The sequence below is a fragment of the Otolemur garnettii genome, unplaced genomic scaffold (assembly GCF_000181295.1).
Source record: "Otolemur garnettii isolate 467f Iridium unplaced genomic scaffold, OtoGar3 scaffold00121, whole genome shotgun sequence".
Lineage (NCBI taxonomy): Eukaryota > Metazoa > Chordata > Mammalia > Primates > Galagidae > Otolemur > Otolemur garnettii.
Window position 1 is genome coordinate 421170 of NW_003852516.1, and position 15172 is coordinate 436341.

The 15172-nt window shown below is 45.0% G+C and overlaps 1 protein-coding gene across 10 annotated transcripts in view; it reads left to right on the forward strand.

The window, feature by feature from the left end:
* Nucleotides 1–15172, forward strand: part of MTUS1 (microtubule associated scaffold protein 1) — a 150806-nt gene that overhangs the window by 131191 nt on the left and 4443 nt on the right. For all 10 annotated transcript variants that reach the window (XM_023517781.1, XM_023517780.1, XM_023517777.1 and 7 more), the window contains 5 exons: nt 7356–7558; nt 8556–8661; nt 10112–10185; nt 10328–10423; nt 13633–13749. In XM_023517781.1, coding sequence (XP_023373549.1) covers nt 7356–7558; nt 8556–8661; nt 10112–10185; nt 10328–10423; nt 13633–13749 — 596 coding nt within the window. The remainder of the gene's footprint in view (nt 1–7355; nt 7559–8555; nt 8662–10111; nt 10186–10327; nt 10424–13632; nt 13750–15172) is intronic.

Sequence of the window (15172 nt, forward strand, 5' to 3'; positions counted from 1 at the left end):
AGGCATTGTGGTGGGCACCTGTAGTCCCAGCTACTTGGGAGGCTAAGGCAAGAGGATTGCTTGAGCCCAAGAGTTTGAGGTTGCTGTGAGCTGTGACATTATAGCACTCTAGAGAGGGCAACAAAGATTGTGTTTCAACAGCAACAAAAAAAGTCAGGTTAACATAGTGAAAGTTATCATATGGCTACCACTGAATTGAACCCATTCTTATAAATAAGCTACCAAATTTTATGCTAAGGAGTTTTGTCAACTCTTTTTGACCCTTGTGCCTTAAAAACGATCAGAAAGGAGGAGAGACAGAATAATACCTGATTCACAATCACCTTTTTATTAACTATAAACTTATTTTTTTAATCGAAATGCGCCTGAATCTTACATTGTCAGTGATTCAGCCATGCCTCTGTCTCCAGTCTCCTTTTAGTCCTAAATGTTTTCATTTATGCGTAGACTGTTGTGACAGGGAGAGCGTCTGTTTTGCAGTATGTTGTCGGCCAGTGCGTAGCTGAGAAACAGCAAAGGCTTTCGAGACTTCGCTTCAGGGGTGGGAGGAAGAGTGTTGGCAGGGAGAAGCTGGAGGCTCAGAGAAGGCCCAGCTGGCACCTGGGCTTGCAGAGAAAGATGAAGGCAGGCCGGCTGGGCCAGAGCATCTCCCCACCTGTGAGTTAAGACTGCATTAGGACTGATCAGCGTGGGGAGAGAATAAAGGTCATATTTTACCTGCCTTATCATGCAGTCTTTTCAACTGCACTTCCACCAAGAGAATTAAGGCCTGCGACCTGAGGCGCCCATTGTCTGTGTGAATTAGCTTCTGACTCCTGTATCTCATTGGGAAAATAGCGGCCCCCAAGCTGTCTGGTGTCCTGTGCCGGTGCTCTGCAAGAGGCTTGGGGTCCAGATCCTGTTCTGCCATTTCCATCTCCTCTTCAGCAAAAGGGAGATTTGTGGTGATGCTGATTTTATTAACTCAAAGCATCGCGATATTCTATGAAAAAATACACGTTCTTTAAAAGAGCACTTTTAAAGAAAGAATTGCGTTTTGAAGGGTAAAGTGATACTATTTATGGGAGGATTCACAGTGAGGTCTTTGGAAAAGTTATGATGAGTGGAAGACTTTGAAACTGGTTGGTATGGAGTCGTTGATAGAATGCCTAAGAGCAATCAGCCATTTGTAGCTAATTTGGAAATTTAGAAAAAGACCCTTATCTAACACGTCTGCCAAATTTTTGGCCGTGTCAAAGGGTACATTTCGGGAATCAAACCATAGAACTCTTATAAGAAAGTGACCATTCCACAGATAGCCTATGAGGTTCCCTCTATGAAGGAGAATTATACCCCGGATTTCACTTTACTCTCCCCAAACTGTGAGGTTGGCAGCACAGTGCTGGTCACTCCGGCCTTGCGCATCAGGACACACAGGTCCAGAAAGCTGGAAATGTCTGTTTGTGGGACAGTCTGGGGTCCTGCCTGTCTGCAGAGTGTCGGTTTGCTTTTTTAAAAGGCCTTCTTGGGTCCTCAGTTCAGTGATCTTAGTACCTTGAATTTCAAAAAACAGACCCTGTGTTACGAGAGTCATCAGCACAGCGTGGAAGTGTGTCCTGATAGGATCTCCCCTGAAAGAAAAACATTACGACATGGTCACCCTGCTATAGGGGAAGTAAGATAAGAAAGTTGTGTTTAGCTCGGTCCAGGTATGGAGAGAAATTGAGAGGGGCCCAGGGCAGGCAAGCAGAGCTGCATTTGGAGTTCCTCATTCTTAGGCCGAGCAGAGAAGGGACGCTCGGCTCCAGGGGAAGGTTCACCGCCCACGGCAGGCCTGCCAGAGCATCCAGGGAGAGTGTGTGCGTGCACTTTGGGAATGGAATCCGCTGGTTTCTTGTCTAGCTCCTTCTCTCACAGTCACTTATGTAGCCCCATGAAAATTGGCTTGGCCTCCCGTGGGATCCCACCTCCCTAGTTTTTAGTTTTCCTTTTCTTTCTTTCTTTTTCTTTTTTTTTTTTAATATTTATGATAGGTCTAGTTTAGACACAATCTCCTAAAAGTCAGGAAAATTTTGTTGCATATAATATCAAGGCAGAGAGTAGCAGGGGGTAAAGCTCTGAGGTGGGTGTGGGTACGCTATATTACCTGTGTGAGGGTTTGTGTGTGTGTATTTATCTTTGTGTACTAGACAAAAAAATGCCGCTTTTTGGTAGCATTATATTCTGTTATGGAACCCCAAGCACGTCTCTGAGGGACCTTCAAACACATTTGAATTGGTGGAGTTTTGCAAGGCTAGTAATAATAATCGTAGTGACATTTATCTGCCCTGTTCCTCTGATTGGTGCCAGGACCAGGAGCTTCCCATGTTATCTTGTTTAATCCAATCGAGGAGGCACTGACGTTATTTCCATCTAAAAACTGAGAAAGTTCAGATTTGGAAAACCTAATTTGCTCAAATCACGTACCAGGTGAGTGGCGTGGCTGAGTTTCGAATCTAAGTATCTGGCTCTCTTCTGTGAAGACATTTGTTTATATTCTTGAGCATTAAAATATTTGTGGTTGTTGCAGGATAAAGTTTGCTACTCAGATATAAAACCTAAGAAACACTATATCGTTTCAGAATAAAAGTGACAATTTAGGGGCATGGCTGTGTCACGTTTTCCTGTGTAAACCGCACCCTTATCAGTCAACCAAGGGAAATGAGTCTCCATGAGATGGAAATAATAAGAGTCTGGCCTTCCTCTCTTAGAAAAACCCCTGAGGACTAATTAAGTAATAGCTCCATGCCTACTCCGCTGGGATAACCACTAGCGGTCCCCAACCTTTTTGGCACCAGGGACTGGTTGTGTGGAGGACAATTTTTCCACAGATCAGAATTAGGGGTTGTAGAAGAGGAGGAGGATGGTTTCAGGATAATTCAAGCCCATTGCATTTATTGTGCACTTTATTTCTGTTGTTATTATATCATAATATATAATGAAATAATTATACTGCTCACCGGAGTGCAGAATCACTGGGTGTAAGCTTGTTTTCCTGCAACTAGGTGGTCTCTTTGGGGGGCTGATGGGAGACAGTGACACTCGAAGTGTGTTGTCATGTGGTCAGCTCCACCGCAGACCATCAGGCATTAGATTCTTGTAAGAGCGTGCACCCTAGGTCCCTCAAGGGCGCAGTTCACAGTGGGGTTCGCGTTCCCATGTGCTGCTGCTGCTGATGTGGCGGGAGGTGGAGCTCAGGTGTGAGACACTTAATGGGGAGCGGCTGTAAACGCAGATGAAGCTTGGCGCACCTGCCGCTCACCTGCTGTGCTCCCGACACAGATCGGTACAGTCCCCAGTGCAGGGCTTGGGAACCACAGTGCTAGTGGACCTGGGAGGAAACCAGCTCTATTTTTTAGAGGTGATGTTCAATTATGGCAATGCACTCTCTCCAGATGTCATCCAAGTAATTTCTTTTTTTTTTGAGACTGAGTCTTGACGTCCTCAGTAAAGTGCTGTGGCATCATAGTTCACAGCAACCTCAAACTGTTGGGCTCAAGTAATTCTCTTGCCTCAGCCTCCCCAGTAGGGAGCCTACCACAGTGTCCAGCTATTTTTAGAGACAGGGTCTCACTCTGGCTCCGGCTAGTCTGGAACTCCTGAGCTCAAGCAGTCCACCTGCCTCAGCCTCCCAGAGTACTAGGATTACAAGCAAGCATGAGGCACCACCCCTAGCATCATCCAAATAATTAATCAAAAGATAAAACTTAAACCATTTTGGTTTTTCTGATGAAATGTTTTTCCTCACATAGATAACTGTGATTTAAACTGTCAGGGAGGGTCTCTAACATTTCTCTGTCATTGGCCGAGAATTCTTCTCAGGGCTGGTCCATTCCAGAGCAATAAATATTGACTTCTAATCTTAAGGTGGTGGCCTTATGTTTTGAGGATGATTTTGTAAATGAGATAATTTCTTTCTTTTTAAATTCTGAAAACCAGCTTGGCATCTGTAGCTCAGTGGTTAGGGCCCTGGCCACGTACACCAGGGCTGCTGGGTTCAAACCCAGCCTGGGACCTGCTAAACAAACAAACAATAATAATAATAATACTCAGATGTTATGGTGGGCACCTGTAGTCCCAGCTACCAGGGAGGCTGAGGGAAGAGAATTGCTTGTGCCCAAGAGTTTGAGGTTGCTGTTAGCTATGCCACTACAACACTCTACATAGGGTGACAAAGTGAGACTCTGTTTTAATAAAAATAATAAATTCTGAAAACCATTATTTCTCACTTCAAGCTAGATTGCTGGAGACAGGTTTTGTAGTTTGCAAATGTGCATATGAAGGTTACAATCCAACCTTCCACATGCGGTGGTCTTTTGGGTGCCCCTCAGTCATACATATATATGCTTTTAAAAATCAATCCATGGACCGATTAAAACAGCAAGGACACAAGGACCTCCTGGACTTTGTTGTGTGGGTTTTGTATTTGTGTGTTACCGTCTATCAAACAGCTTCATCTAGCACTGGGAGAAAGTCCCATGCTTACTTATTCCAAGTTCTGGAAGACTTTACATGTGGTCTTGGCTTTGGGGTGTCCGATCGATTAATTGAAAGCTAATGGAGTCTGGAGGCCATTGGCCCTGGTGGGAGTGCAGGGAAGTCCGGGGCCTAAAACCATGGGCTGACACCTGTCCCCCCAGCATGTCACCACAGTTGAGGAGCACTCTGAGAGCCATAATACATTCACATGTGCATTGTTTGAGAAATATTTGACGAGTCTTTATGCTAAATAAATGTTTCCTTAGGCGCCCAGTCCAGTTAGTTAAGCTAAAGCCATTTGTGTGAGTGATCCTCGGGGCCCAGCTGTTCACCACACTGTAAACAGAGCAAAGGTCTGTGCACAGCTGCAGGCTGACGTCACCACCTGGGGCAGGGCCTGCTGCTTTGGGCTGTGAGTAACAGCAGCGAGCTGCCCGCTGCCCCAGCTGACCCATTTTCTCCCATCACCTCCCATCTGTCCCCCAGTGTCCTCTCGTCACCTCTCCCACGGTGGCCAACACAACTGCACACTCTCTGAGCTTCAGTTTTTTTTGTTTTTTCTTCTTTTGGTAAGCACAGGAAATGGCCTGTCCGGTGGCTGATGGGAAAGGATTTTTGTGTATCCTATTTGATTTTAAAGCCTGATGTGCTGAGGTTGTATAATCAAAATGATGGTTGTTTGATTGTAAGCAGATGTGGTAAAATCTGGCAGGTGGAGTGTACTCTTAACCCACTTAGAAGCTCTTCTAGTCTGAAGTAGTCCCTTTTAGATTATTCCCGAGAATAGTAGAATTCCCAACAGCATAACATGGGACAGAAGAATGTGCGTACACCAGGTGTCCTCAAACTATGGCCTGCGGGCCACATGCGGCCCACCGAGGACATTATTGCGGCCTGCTGGGTGTTTTTGCTGCCAGTGCCCCTCCTTTTAAACTATAGTCTGGCCCTATATCAGTCTGAGGGACAGGGAACTGGCTCTCTGTTTAAAAAGTTTGAGGACCCCTGGCACAAATACTAATTTGCAGTCCCACCAGCAGACCACAGTTTGTTTGAAAAATTATTTTAAACATTTGACCAAACCTTCTGGTCCTCCTTAATGAGGTGTGAACCCCATAGATTGCCCCACAGCGCCCTAGGAGCTGCCCAGGCCTTGCCATGCATCTGGGTGCTATGTTCTCAGCCCCACGGGAAGCCTCTCAGGAGGCCCCTCCGTGGGCCTTATCAGCTCTTGGCCTGAGAGGCAGCTTGGTGGGAACGCAGGGCCCAGCTTGGGGTGCAGACAGAATCAGAATTTGGACTGCTCACCAAAATCCCACCCTCTCCCACCCGGTAGCTCTGCACTTCTGGGCGGGTTATTTACTCTCTCTTCAAGTAGTTTTCATATTTATACATTTAGGAATAAGATTCCCAGGGGACCTTTATGAGGGTTCCACAAGATAACGCACAGAGCCCCATTCTACACCAGGCATCAAGTAGTAGTTTTTGTTTGTTAGAGGTTAGTTCCTCTCCCTTTTAAATAAATATTTGTGCATTTTTTTTTTCTTAAGGGTTCTCTAGAGCAGATACTTTTGGCCATTATTTCAGCGTGGCCCCTTTTGCCTCTGAAAGAGCACTGAGGCGGAGCAAGTGACCAGTATTTCTGCCACCATGTGGCGTATTCCTGAGGAAAGAAGTCTCATCCTTGTAGGAGAATTGTCCTCAGAACCTGCCATTTTCACCCTTCTTAGGTAGAATCGTCATTAAACTATCCTCTTTTTCTACCCTAAAACAATTTTTTTCTTTCTACAATTCCTGAAATAGACATTTTGTACTAAAAGAGAGGTCAGGATTAACAGACTGACCAGTCACATGGAGCCCCCCTTTTCTCTGTATTTACAGATGAGTGATGGAAGGCTGGAAGCCATCAAGGTCAGGCTTCCTGAGAGATTTGAGATCTTTAGGATGATTACAGTTTGTGTACACGGAGCTATCTGTCTGTACACACGCATTCTTCTGTCCCATGTTAACCTTGTTAGGAATTCTGTTTTGTAACGGTGGGAAAGAGATAGGATGCTCTGATTTTATTACCATGGTAATTGAAATAACAAACTGAAATCAGGTCGAATGAAGTACAGGCTTAAAGCGCACGTGTTTGCTCTGCCAGCTCTGTCCTCCTGCTCCATGTCTGAGCTGCTGCACTCACAGGCTGGGAGTGGAGTAACTGGACCTTAGAAGTGTCCCAGCCAGGCTCGGTGCCCATAGCACAGCAGTTACGCCACATACACTGAGGCTGGCGGGTTCGAACCCAGCCCGGGCCTGCTTAACAACAATAACAACTGCAACAAAAAATAGCCAGGCATTGCAGCCAGCATCTGCAGTCCCAGCTACTTGGGAGGCTGAGGCAAGAGAATTGCTTGAGCCCAGGAGTTTGAGGTCACTGTGAGCTGTGACACCACAGCGCTCTACCAAGGGTGACAAAATGAGACTCTGTCTCAAATAAATAAATACATAATAAATGAAATGTGGCAGCCAGTCTGAGGTTCCTCTCTTGGTGGCCACTATGCTGACCTGGTCACCATGCAAAAGAGGGTTTTTCACTTGGCACCCTGGCTCTCCCCAAGTACTGTTCTTACTGCTTGGTGGTCAGGTTTGGGGGTGTTTTTTTGTTGTTGTTTTTGTTTTGTCACCAGAGATCATCTCCCCTTGTTCCTTTTTACAGTTCCCTTCCATATTAGTATGCTGGGAGCTCTGGTCACCAGAGAGATGTCATGGTTGTGTTTGTGTGTCTGGTGTGATCACAGCTGTGCGTCAGTGTTACGAATTTGGGACATTTAACCAATGAACTGTCATCTTCATTTTTCTTTTTCATCTCTTTTCAGTCACTGCCTCCACCACCTGTGAGAAATTAGAAAAATCCAGGAATGAGCTGCAACTAGCTTATGAGGGATTTGTCCGGCAGCACCAGGCCGATAGAACAGAACGGGAGAATCAGCTGAAAGAATTTTACACCAGGGAATACGAAAAGCTTCGGGACACCTACGTAGAAGAAGCAGAGAAGTATAAAACTCAGTTGCAAGAGCAGGTCTGTGCCTGGGGGAGCGGAGCATGTTCTTGGCGGCGGCTGTTTACTTCTGGTTGTTGCTCAGTTCCTTTGATGAGTTTCTATTTTTTAGCTTAACAGGAGAAAAAGCTGTTGTTAATTGGATTTTTTTTCTTATGACCAAAGCAATGTACATATGTTGAGTGAAAGAAGGAAAGAAAAAAGAAGAAAGAAAGAAAAGATTAAATTTTTAAAAGAACCCTTTATTCCACTACCCAGAAATGATTCCATTGTAGGCAGTTCTGGTGGTGCCAAATCAGTGGTTTATGTTTCTTCTTTTTTTTTAGACAGAGTCTCACTGTGTCGCCCTTGGTAGAGTGCTGTGGCATCACAGCTCACAGCAACCTCCAACTCTTGGGCTTAAGCGATTCTCTTGCCTCAGCCTCCCAAGTAGCTGGGACTACAGGTGCCCACCACAACGCCTGGCTATTTTTTGGTTGTATTTGCTACTGTTGTTTGGCAGGCCCAGGCTGGGTTCAAACCTGTCAGCCCCGGTGTATGTGGCTGGCACCCTAGCTGCTGAGCTATAGGCACCAAGCCATTTCTTTTAAATGGCCCTTGTTCAATTGCCACTTACTTTTTTCACTTAATAGAATGTCATAAGCCTCTTTTTAATTTCCTGGCTGCTTTGTTTTTTTTAGCTGTTTTCATTTAGCAAATATTTACAGTGATTACTCTAGAAGGCAGTGGTTAACATGCAGGCATGGAGCTCATGTGGCCTGTCGCAGTGAAAAACACCCTCATCCCCTGTGATGGACTCAGCCATTTCCATCAGTGGCCCCTGGAGGGCTTCCGTGTCTGTGGTCTAGGGGTGGGACAGAGCAGAGCATTGGGAGTAGCAAATCCCAGTTCTTTCCTTGTCTACGTAGCCCTTAAACTGGAGGACAAGCTTCTGTGTAAAAAGTCCTAATGCAGCTACTCGCTTACTCGGCTGAGGATTTTCACTTTTACTGTTAAACTCTGGCTTTGTTTGTTATAGTTTGACAACTTAAATGCTGCCCACGAAACCTCTAAGTTGGAAATTGAAGCTAGCCACTCGGAGAAAATAGAACTGCTCAAGGCGGCCTACGAAGCCTCCCTTTCAGGCAAGGATACTATTTTTTTTGTCTTTAAACAGGAAAAGATCTAATGGAACAGCCTGGTCTGTCTTTAGACGGAAATGATTCATAACTTTCCCCTTCTGAGAATGCCCTGTGCTAATGGTCTGGAGTATTCTTGGTCACTTTCTGTGTTGGTCATTGTTAACAGATGCCCTTTACCCCTGTGGTTGCAAATAATAATTTGCTGTAAGTACCGGAAAGTAGGATGTACTTGGGAGATTTTAAAGGCCTTTTTGGTGGTGGTGGTGATGGTGGTGGTGGTGGCTGCGGTGGTGGTGATGATGGTGGCCAGTTTAGGTCCCTGGGAAGTTGAAAGTGTCGGATATCCTGGCCACAGGGAAGGATGCACACTACCTGCTCTTGCTGACCAGCCCTGCTGTGAAGTGTGGGTTGCACTTGCTGAATAAAGAGCTTTGTGGGGCTGGGAGCTGGCTCATGACTGTAATCCTAGCACTGAGAGAGGCTGAGGTGGATGGATCACCTGAGTTCGAGTAGCCTGAGCAAGAGCAAGACCCTATCTCTACTAAAAATAGAAAAACTAGATGGGTGCTATGGCAGGTGCCTGTAGTCCCAGCTCCTTGGGAGGCTGAGACAAGGGGATTGCTTGAGCCCAAGAATTTGAGGTTGCTGTGAGCTATGTTGCCACAGCACTCTACTCAGGCTGACAGAGTAAGACTCTGTCCAAAAAAAAAAGAGGCTGGGTGGTGCCTGTGGCTCAAAGAAGTAGGGCTCCAGTCCCATATACCAGAGGTAGTGGGTTCAAACCCAGCCTCAGCCAAAAACTGCAAAAAAAAAAAAAAAAATAGTCTTTATTATTATATCCTCTACCATCCTTGGAAGAGTTAAAGCAAAAGGAAAAGAATAAAAAGCCCTTCTTTCAGAACAGAATCGCAGAATCGGCAGTGTGGCCAAAGTCTTTCCACTATAACCAGAGCAGCAAGTCGGCCTGTGCCAAGAACTGGCTTCGTGACCTTTAGTGAGGACACTCTCATCAGAAAAATAGTTGTGTGAGGTCAGAGATAATATGAAAAATTGCCTCCGGGGGGACACTTAGTAAACACTGTTTTTTCTTCCTTCCTGCCAGAAATGAGTTTAATTTTAGACTTCTGCTTGGTTCATTGAAAAGAGGGCAGGGCTCCAGACCCAGGCTCTGGAGGCCAGGGTTTTGGGAGCCTGCCCTGACATGGACACCCACTGTTCCCAAAGTCTCTTGGCCCCTGTGGGCCTTGGCGCTCTCAGTCATCAAATGGGACTGTCTTCCCTGCCCAGCTCGAAAGGCTGTGTTGAGAACAGGTGGCTTAATTTTGGTGAAAGCACCCTCCAGATGTCAAGTAGCACGGCCGTGTGGCTTTGTAACCCGCTCCTGCCCTCACAGGCTTTAGTGGTTGTGCAGTGCTGTGATCTCATGGTCTGTTACTGCCTTATTTCTTTCCAGAAATCAAGAAAAGCCATGAAATAGAAAAGAAATCACTGGAGGATTTACTTTCTGAGAAGCAGGAATCACTAGAGGTGGGTGAATCTCAATAGTCCTCCCCCCGCCCTGCAAAAAACCACCCCAGGGGTGCCATGTATGTGCTTCTGACACATTCCTGCCACGTTTCTGGTGTCCTCTCATTAACTTCTGTTCCCCATTTCCTCCTTTGTCTTTTAGAAACAAATCAATGACCTGAAGAGTGAAAATGATGCTTTAAATGAAAAGCTTAAGGTAGAAGAACAAAAAAGCGTATCAAGAGAGAAAGCAAATTTAGTAAGTTACGTGTGTCCTTTCATCACTGTTGAATTTTTCTTATGCTCAATTGCCTTTTAGTAAAGTCCATTAAGTGTCTAGCAGCCAGAGAAGTAATACAGGTTTGGAAGCCTTTTCAGGTCTCAGGAGGTGCTTTTCAAACTGTTTTAAACCAGCTTCTTTAGTGGTACTTTTTAAAATATATATCCTGAAAAATGACCTACAGATGAAGTCCAATATATTTTGAGTAGTCTAAGCTATTACCTTCAGGAAAACAAGACAATTATTGATGGGAGGGAGAACAGGATTTTATACAAAGACTTTTCTTTAAAAAAACAAACGTTATTGAGATATAATTTATATACACAAAGTTTACCCTTTTAAAATGTACAGTCGATGGTATAAAGTTGTGTGTTGGTCGCCAGTACCTGATTCTAGAATAGTTCATCACCCCACAAAGAGTGGGGTGTCTGTCCCCATCCCTCAGTACTAGGAAACCACCAGTGTGCTTTTCTTTTTGAGACAGAGTCTCATTATGTCACCCTGGGTAGAGTGCTGTGGCATCACAGCTCACAGCCACTTTAAACTCTTGGGCTTAAGCAATTCTCTTGCCTCAGTCTCCCAAGTAGCTGGGTCTACAGGCACCTGCCACAGTGCCTGGCTATTTTTGTTGTAGTTGTTTGGCAGGCCCAGGCTGGATTCGAACCTGCCAACCCCTTTATTTGTGGCCTGTGCCCTAGCCGCTAAGCTGCAGGCACCAAGTCCTCCACTGTGTTTTTACCCTCTGTGGATGTGCTTATTCCGGACAATTTACCCAAGTGGGATCGTACAATCTATAGTCTTTTTTTCACTTAGCATAACATTTTAAGGTTCATGTAGTAGCATGTACTTAATTTTTTATGGATGCATCATATTTCATCGTATAGATAAATCTCGTGTAAGCTCAAGTTCACCTTTCTCTTGCAACATGGACTGGTGCACGTAGTCCCCTGACCCCCACCCCCTGCCTTTTTTGGGAAATTTTTTTTCTTGCTGGTGCTGCCTGTGGTGCCACCATTTTCACTCCATTTTTGTGCTCTGGGAGCAGAAGCAAAGCTTTTCACCACTTAAAATCTGTGGCCAGCTCCCAAAGCCCATGTGTGGACATCTGAGTGAGATCTTTGGGGGATAATCCCCTTGGGAGCCCCTCTAACCATTTGACAAAATGAGATGAGGTCATATGTGAGGCAACTTCAAAGCTATTTATTCTGAAAGATTCTTAGGAAAAGCCAGTGATTTCAAAAGGAATCTAGACTTACATGGCAGTGTGAACAAACCTTCGTAAGGGCTCAGGGCACAGGTTGTAGCGAGCTTCCTAGGACACAAAGGAGCTGGTTCTACTGCAGCCACGTTGGAAGAGCTCAAGAGGAAACAGATCCAGGAACTCAGCAATAGCCCAGACTTTTCCTGGCAGGGCACGCTGGGGTCGTGGGAAAGACAACCCCCAGGAGTGGGGTCAGGGAGAGAGGGACAGGCTGTCAGAGAAGCAGGAGAAAGTGCACCGGGTACAAGGCTTCCTAATTTAAAAATCAACAGAGGAAATTTTGCTGTAGCAGAAAGGAATTAGGATATGCTATTTTCAGGATAAAGAAAATGTACAATGACATTATGTAAAATACAGGATGAAATATATGACCTTTTTTGTTGCATACTATTTGTACATATTTGTGATAGTTTTGTACATGCATAGAAGGTGTAATGATCAAGTCAGGGCCTTTAGAATATCCATCACCTGGAACATTTATCATTTGGGATATTGGGAACATTTCAAATCTTCTCTTCCAGCTAGTCTGAAATACTCTCAAAAGAGCCTGGAGTTGAAGATGAGTTTATAGTCAGGATTGGTCCAGGGCAGAAAATGCTGCCCTGGAGAATAGTTTTGATTATCTCTCTACACCACTGAATCTTATCTAAGAAAGACCTTCATTAAACACCTGATCAGGCTTGGTGCCTGTGGCTCAAGTGGCTAAGGTGCCAGGCACATACACCTAAGGTGGCAGGTTTGAATCCAGCCTGGGCCTGCCATACAACAATGACAGTTGCAACCAAAAAATAGCCAGGTATTGTGGCAGGGCCTGTGGTCCCAGCTACTTGGGAGGCTGAGGCAGGAGACTCACTTGAGCCCACGAGTTGGGAGGTTGCTGTGAGCTGTGATGCCATGGCATTCTACCTAGAGGGACAGCTTGAGGCTCTGTCTCAAAAAAAAAAAAAAAAACCCTGATCAGTAGATCTAACATTTTCAGTGTGTGTAATAACGTTTTGATGGTTCAGTTGAATTTCCCAAAACAAGGATTGGGGCTGGAAGTCACACCGTGGACATCTTCACGTATGCAATGCTTCTCTCAGAAAGGACTTTACGGGCGGTGCCTGTGGCTCAAAGGAGTAAGGCACAGGCCCCATATGCCAGAGGAGGTGGGTTCAAACCCAGCCCTGGCCAAAAAAAAAAAAAAAAAAAAACTGGGGAAAAAAAAAAGGACCGTACTAGAGTATGTGCTATATACTCCATGTAGGTGTGGGGGTGTTACAGCTGCCCTAGACTTAATGGCCTAGCACCATAGTCCCATCATAAGAAAACTCTCAAGACTCAGGACATTGTTATTTTCCAGAAAGCCCTGTACGGGTTCTGCCTTTTCATTCCTAACCAGTTACTTTGGTTACAAACTATTACTCCCTTTTCTCCCTCCAAATACCCATAAAGGTCTGTAGATTGCCCGCATTCCAGCCAGAGTTCTGTCCCTTAGGACAGCAATGGTTTTTCTCATTTCCAATAACGTATTTGAGGAAAAAATGTTTCTGCATATTCAATTATCGATTAATGAGTAGAATGTTTGTTTTCAATATTATGTTCAAAGTCTTTGAGATTAAAATGATCTTAACTCCTCTTTTCCACCCCTGTCTTTGAAACGGCTGTAAGGGGATAGAGGCCACTTGGTACTTATTTATGCACCAGACAAATATAATCAAAGGTTTATATTAATAAACCTTTAATTAGGTTTATTTATTTAATTAATAATTCTTTATATTAAGAATGTGCAGGCAGCACCTGTGGCTCAAAAGTGTAGGGTGCCTGCTCCATATGCCAGAGGTGGTGGGTTCAAACCCAGCCCTGGCCAAAAACTGCAAAAAAAAAAATGTGGACCACGGGGTTGGAGGGCATAAGTCAGAGTGATGTCTTGCTATGTCCTTTTTAGAAAAACCCACAGATCATGTATCTGGAGCAAGAATTAGAAAGCCTGAAAGCTGTGTTAGAGATCAAGAATGAAAAGCTGCACCAACAAGACGTGAAGTTAATGAAAATGGAGAAACTGGTACGTACGGCTCCCTTAGAAGAACGGTCGAGGGCCTTGACCATGAGGGGTGGCAGCCAGGAAGTAGAAGCAGAGCTCTGATCTTAAAACTCTGGCGTTAAGTTGACTGCTACTTAAAGATATTTGGAAATCGTACAAAAGATAATGTTTCCTTTCCCACATATGCCCAAGGCTTAGTCATTGGTGCCTTCTAAGACATTTTTCCCCTCAAGGAATAGCTAAAGCAGCATTCAGTTCTTGGGCAATCTGTGACAAGCAAATCTGGCTCACATTTTAGTGGTCTCTGAATCTTCACTTGGCTAAGACAGAATTTTAAATACCTGTAATATAAAGCCAGTGCCTTAATTTACCACCAACTCTGCATGGGTTTCTTATGTCCAAACCAGTTGAATATATAAATTAATCCCATTGAAGCAATGCAGTCGATCTAAATTCCTCATCTTGCTTATTGTGAATTAGCACGTGGTGAAAGAACTATGCTCTAATATTAATCCAGTGGAAAAACAGCAAGCGTTATGGAAAATATGAGTAAAATGCAGAGTGTGGCCTGTAGGACAGAGGATGTTGTGTTGTGGGACAGTCTACTCAGATCTGGTGATCGAGTGGCATGGCTAGTGATCAGCGTCAGTCTTGGCCCTGAAGCACAGCTGCTGCTAGGCAGGGCTCCAACCAAGTGGGCAGGGTTTGGCAAAGCAGCTTGAGCCCAGCTACCAGTGTAGTCGGCTCCTGACCGTGCCAGCTGCCTGGCACTCATTGCCTCTTCTCCCTGAAACACTCATAGTTAAAGATGGGCCTCATGCAAACCCAAACCAGCCCTGGACAGTCTCCTTTTCTTAAAGGAAGGAATGGAACTTATGAGGTGGTTTTTTTTTTTTTTTTTTTTTTGAGAGTCTCAAGCTGTCTGAGACGAGTAGCCATGGCATCATAGCTCACAGCAACCTCCAACTCTGGGGCTCAAGCAATCCTCTTGCCTCAGTTTTCCTATTTTTAGTAGAGATGGTGTATTACTTTTTGCTCAGGCTGGTCTCAAACGCGTGAGCTCAAGCAATCCACCCATCTCGGCCTCCCCAAGTGCTAGGATTACAGGCATGAGCCACTGCACCTGGAACTTAGGATGGTTAATGGGCCCATGCTGACATCCATACCACTTCCTCCCAGAGGTCAGCCTGTTCTATGAAGTCTGATGGATAACCCTGCTAATCTGGCCATCAGTGGTGCCTCTGGTGGGTCTGTGTGCCATTCATGCGTCAGCACGTCTCCAAAAATGATGTGCAGTAAAACAGGGCCCACCATAAAATTACCAGCACATTATACTTTTTGTTGATCATAGTATTTGTTTTTTGCAGTGCCCAAAAAGTTACAATATCCATCAGCTTTGCATTGTGTGTATATGGAAGAATGGGGTAGCACGATGACAGGGACA